General features: G+C 42.5%; 1 protein-coding gene across 2 annotated transcripts in view; it reads left to right on the top strand.

Annotated features, from left to right (window-relative positions):
* Nucleotides 1–6,000, top strand: part of LOC105688647 — a 28,336-nt gene continuing 22,336 nt past the window's right edge. The window contains exons 1-2 of one of the 2 annotated variants that reach the window (XM_012405138.4): nt 1–318; nt 5,257–5,530. In XM_012405138.4, the coding sequence (XP_012260561.2) occupies nt 5,359–5,530 (172 nt within the window). In that variant the 5' untranslated portion in view covers nt 1–318; nt 5,257–5,358. The remainder of the gene's footprint in view (nt 319–5,256; nt 5,531–6,000) is intronic. The other variant, XM_012405140.4, reaches the window with a different exon arrangement.

Here is a 6,000-nt window from a genome sequence, read left to right as displayed (position 1 = left end):
GTTCTCGGCCACATCGCGGGCCGAAGCGGACACCAGTATAGGGACCGCGTGACACCAGAATGCAACCGGGGCCCGCGTCGCGACTCAAAAAAGCGCCGACTTTTGAGTCAAACGATTGTAAATCGTAAAGTTTGTTCAGAATATTTTCATAATATTAATTATACTGCACAGTGAGCGGACATTCGTCGTGCAATTTGTTTACGGATTTTCAGTGATCTATTTTAACTTGAAATCTACAGCGATTGGTGATAAAAATTGTTGTTCCATGAACGTACGGAGATCTGACGAGAATATTGGAGTCTTGGATAAAAATACAAGGTATACCAAACAAAAATTATTCATCAACTACACTATATACCTGATAGTTTTTCATGGATTGGAAAGTTTTGGGCCCAAGATAAGAATGTGCACAAAATACTATAATTTTATTGATGCACTTTGGCAAGATAGAAAGAATTTGAATGTTTGAAAGTTTTTTTTGTTGTTTCATTAAATCCAATACTCTTTGAGGGTGTCTTTTGCTGCATGACTACGTGTCTATTCATCTAGTACAGTGCACACACCGCATATTTTCAAAGATCACCTTATACTCTGGCTCTAAAAGATATATTTATAGAACTCTCAACTAGTTGAAATCGTGGAAGCGATTATGTAGGAATTCGGAATCGTTGTTACGTAGGGATCCCCTGACTCGTAGGAGAAAAATTTCATTTCCCACCTATGCGTATGATGTGCAAGTAATGATGTCGATAGATAAAATTTTCTAGAAAAAAAAAACTTCATACGCGATATGAATAGAAATCGTTGTATCGCTAAGACTTTATTCCATTCTGTCCGACTTTAGCGAAAGAGCAATTACACAGCATACGCTGTGCCCTTGTAGCACTTGTAAGAGAAAACGAACAAGCTAAGGCTTCTTCAACCTCTGCTAATCGTAAAACTGCGATTCCTAAGCCTATTATACCACGAAGGCACGTACCTATAATGCTGACTGAGCTGGAATTATTTATTTCCTTTCAAAGAGTACATAATACTTTCAACAAGTCTACGTGACTCCTGAATTTGTTTTCCGAAAATCCGTGTCAAAGGTGAAAAGAAAGCAGGCGTTTTATTCTCAAGCGACCCGAGGTTAAAATTAATTCATTCGAACACACCGAGTCTCGTGCGTGAATTTGAAAAAATTGCGCCATCCGAGCGCACGAATCACTCGGCGTGATTATAAATTGTAATTAAGAGTTTCTCGGGGAAGAGGCTGGAATCAACGATGCGAATTCACAACTCATTTGGAACGAAGATGCCAAAGTAGGGTTGACAAGTGAATTCCGGGTGAGGCGCGGACAATTACTTCAAACAATTCTCAAATCGATCACCGAACCCGTTCCTTCTGTAATTTCGCTTCCATTTAATCGTGCAGCTGGAGCAATTCCTTCCGAACAATAGCCCGCAGGCCAATGAACGGGATTCTCGATACTCTCCGATGATCCCGCTGACCTTTCCATTCCGTATACTTTATATACTTTATATACTCTCTCTCGGTATACGTTTGGGTACTACATACTTGAATTATCGGAGTTTGCAGAACAGATCGGGTTAATTCGATGCTTTCCTTCCAATTAAGAACTGTGAAAGTAACGAGTTCAGCCGCAACCTCCGGAGTAAAATTAAATCCGTATAGTCTGTAATAATAAGACGCTCTACTTACTTTCTACAATATCCGTAGTCGATCAATGAAAGTGTGAAATTTACCACCCTCTCGTCTTTATTGAATATTTTTCTCTCTCTCTCTCCGGAAGATACGAGTGGATAAATATTAAAAAAAAAAAAAAATCAGACAAAATGCAAAATCGACAAAGGATTCAGCTGGTATCCGGTATGTCGTACGTGTACATTTAACGAAGAAGAGTATAACTGGTATATACGGAGTGAGGCGAGAGATTAATCTCGCGGTCCGGTTGACCGAGTCAATCGTTTTAAAACCGGTCGACATTCCTGCCAAGGTCTTTCCATATTCGTACATCAGCATCTGCTGCCGGGATAAAAACATTGAAAACGTTATTGAACTTGGTTGACTGTACGGGGTATGATTAACCAAGGTAGAAGGATTACGAGTGATTTATCGCCAAGGGCATCTCATCCTGCCAAAAATGGAAATCTCAACTTTTCCGGTTCATTTGATCCACAGCTGAGATTAAGTTTTTCTCCGAAGATCGAAAAATTGATTATTAATTTTTCGATGCTCCGCAGCATACAGCAAGGAATAGTTGATACGATACGCTAGTCGCGTTGTCTTTGTCGTAAGACCCATGGAGAGCAAGTACGAAACTCTTCAGACTCTAAAAGTAGACCGGAGAACGGGGATGAGGAAGGGTGACATAAGGGTTTTTAGTCGAACGCAAAAAAGAATGAAGAAAAAAAAATAAAAAAATCGAGGGTGAGATTACGCACGCACATGTAGCTGGGTAGGTATATATACGTATATCAGCAGCGGCTCACCATTCGACTTTCCTGAGTAAAATACGAGGGTGCAGGTTGGTTCGCTTTGATGGATTGGGGTGATTCGTATGCACGAACAATGCGGCCGCGGCATCGTCCTACGTGTGCATAGAAACAGAAAAATGAAAAATCGTTAGCCCAAAAAGCTCGCGAGTTTGAAGAAAGTGAAAAATTTCTACACGGAATCGCTAGGGTGTGTGCGTAACGATGAAGAATTTCAGCTATTGAACGATGAACGTACGGCGGTGTGACCAAAAACGTAATTGCAATAAGAAAACCCGCTCCTTGCCTTTTTTGGCGTCGTCCTCGTCAGCTGGATCATTCGCCTTGTCCTACTACGAGTCGGTCTTCACATCTATATGGTTATTGAAACTGATAGAAATAAAACAAATATCCGATAAAAAAAAAAAAAAAAACTCGGCGATTGATCGGTGTGCGAATTGACCATCCGGGGGACGAAGGTCTAGTCGTAGGAAAGTGAGTGGCCAATCGAAGAGGAGAGAAAAAGTAAAAAAAGTAACAGCATCTTAAACCTTTCGAGGAACACGTAGCCCCTCGTGTAGTTGGTATTTAAGGGATTTGGGTAGTTGGCGGTCTAAAGAAAAGGGGTCGAACTTGAAAGGCTAGTCCTGGAGTTACGGAAGCGCGAATCAATAGTGCATTCACCTTTGACAATCGTTCACTAGCCAACGTAGAACTACTACCGGCGCCAAAGAAGAGTATTTCTACGTAAAGTAGCGTCAACGCGTTACGGTCGGACCAACGCCGATGCTCGCAAGTTTCCACAAAGAACAACAGCTGAGCTTCGAAGTGAGTTTATTTACAGTTAAATTACTTCGACTAGCTCATGGCTCTCGCTTATATCATATAAATACAGTTCTCGCAGCTGTCCGCGCTCGCCGTATTCTCCACATCTTTTTGCCGTTCGTTCAAAGATAGATCCGATCGTTATTAATAGAAACGATTAAAGCCAACACCGCGAGATTTCAGGTAATCAATGGAAACGCGAATATCCTCGACAAATTCTTCTGATCCAACGCGATTAGGGAACATGAAAAAAAAAAAAAAACCTAGCAAGTGCAAACATGAAGTGCTGATGCAACGAAACCATCGTGTAATACAACGTCTATATTTTTTCGCAACTAGATCGTAATTCAATAAACTTATTAGGGAGGACGTAATGATTACGCAGAGATGCATTTTTCAAGGCTACGTTTCACGTGGAACTTGTTACGTACGAAGAACAGATTGAAAATGGTTATTATTCGCAGATCCGAATAGCTGAGTCGTCGCGTTATTCTCGCAAATTTGCGAACGTAAAATTGATCCAATTAATGCCAATTCAAATAAATTCAACCGGTTGAGAACTCCTGCCTTCACCGACTCGCTATCTACGTACGTAAAAATATTATACACACATAGCGATATCACGCTGCTGCACAATGACGAAGTGACTCATGCGCGCCTCCCGAGTTGAGGTCTTCTCGACTCTGAGTTTCCTCTTACCTCTACGTAGAGACACCTATGCGCCCTTTACTTCGTGGCAGCTACGTCTAGGTACACCAAAGTTACCACCTAGGAATCCTAGAGTCTATGAAGAGTCTAGAGAGAGCGAAGATGAGAATTTTTTTTCGAAACTCACCCCCCGAGCTTATATTCCAGGCATGGAATTTCAAAACTCATGGGGTGAAACACGCAAAGACTGATTCTCCAAATTCGAAATGCATCGACCGTTTTTAAACCTTCGAATGAAAGAAAAGGGTAGAGCATAGAAGCAAATATCAGCAAAGATCAGTTTAACCCCATGATCGTTGGATATACACGTCGCATATCCAGATATAGGTGTTTCTATACATGAACCTACATGAAACTTGAACCCGTACGTATATGTTGTGTACACCGATACACCCCCGAGTACATACAGTGTGTGCAAGTATAGCCAACGTGCCCAGTAATCGATCCGAAATAACCCGCGTGTGTTCCGTACACCTTACAGTAAATTTACTCCGTGAAGCGTGATGGGAAACCCACAAAATTCTTAAGCTTTGACAAATTTGCACAAGTTTTCAAGTGTAGATCACCGGAGTTTCGGTGCCCTCCGGTTTTGTGGTCAATGAGAAATGACGATTAGGCGGCTTATCGCATTCGGTTTTCACAGGAGCATAAAATTCTCCCGTTGCTGCATTAGACCGACCGGACGGATATATGGGACTGTGTATAAAGGGGTGTGCCGTAAATTATCGATTCTTGATTAACGATTCTCGAGGCGTGCGCCGATTGTGGCTCGTTCGTTGAGCCGTCGTTGTCAACGTCTTTGATTTGTATATTTGTTATCAATAGTTGTGTTGTTCCAAACGTCTGCGAGTGCAAGTCCTCTGTACACACACCCAATGTATCCGTATAATTTCATTTCACGTGCTCGACAGTCGTATCAAATTTCAACCAGGTTCATCTCCAGAAGATCGGAGACTCCGGTGATCGTTAATTTATTATTGCTTCATTCGTCAACCGGTATGACGGGTGTAGTTTTTCACCGGTGTCTCCAATAGTTCAATTTACTGAGTCACTTCTGGTATAACGACGCAATTTCTGTTGGTGAGAGACAAATTTCTGAAACACGTTTCTCTTCAGTTTTGTTTTCCTCGTCAAAGCAGGACGTTCGTTTAGAGTGCGGTCTCGTTCTGTCCGTTCGAGATTCGCGTTTTTTGATCCTGCCCGTGGTCAACTACCAGATCTAAGTTCGGTTTAAATTCACTGCTGCAGTTTGGGCCTGGAACCGGATGGAGTGGAGGCGCCGCAGTGAGGCCTTGCGAAGAGGAAGAACCACGGGAGCCGAAGGGACGCAAAAAAATTGTTGATCGAACGATGACGTTACCCGTATCCAGTTATGAAGAACTTCTCGTCCAGGTCAGAGGTCTTACCAACGAAACTATCCTGCTCCAACGTCAATTGTCATCGGATCTTTTCGACGATGGGAACAGCGCCGATTGCGATCTCAATCACAACATCACACTGCTGAGAAAAAATTACGAAAACGGTGAGTCTTGACTTGTTGTTAGCCAGAGTTACGAAATTATGTGTACTCGGTGCGGTAGCGGTATCACGTGGATTTCACGTTCGTGTGAAGCAAGAAAAAAAAGCACGGCTGCGTAGATAGGAGGAGCAAAAGTATTCGTTCTTTCGCCTTGATTTAACTAGCGCAGAATTGGAGTGCTATGTCTGGCTGCGGCTGTCTGGAGTCAAAAAGCAACGTTGGAACTTTGCCATATGGTGCACCGCGAGATCGACGCCGTATAAGAGACGCTACTTAGGTTGTTGTTGCTGCTGCTGCTGCTGCTGCTGCTGCTGCTGCTTAATACGAAACAGTGCGAAGAGTGGCTGACAAGACTAAATGAACAAATAGACAAAAGGAAAAAAATAGAAATAGAAATACATAGGGCGCGAATGCATTGTCGAAAGCGTTTTGCTCTACCGGCGAATTACCACTTTGCTTCTATAGAAAGAGAC

The sequence above is a fragment of the Athalia rosae genome, chromosome 6 (assembly GCF_917208135.1).
Source record: "Athalia rosae chromosome 6, iyAthRosa1.1, whole genome shotgun sequence".
Classification (NCBI taxonomy): Eukaryota; Metazoa; Arthropoda; class Insecta; order Hymenoptera; family Athaliidae; genus Athalia; species Athalia rosae.
The sequence above is the reverse complement of the archived record's forward strand: the minus strand, read 5'-3'. Positions and strand labels throughout refer to the sequence as shown.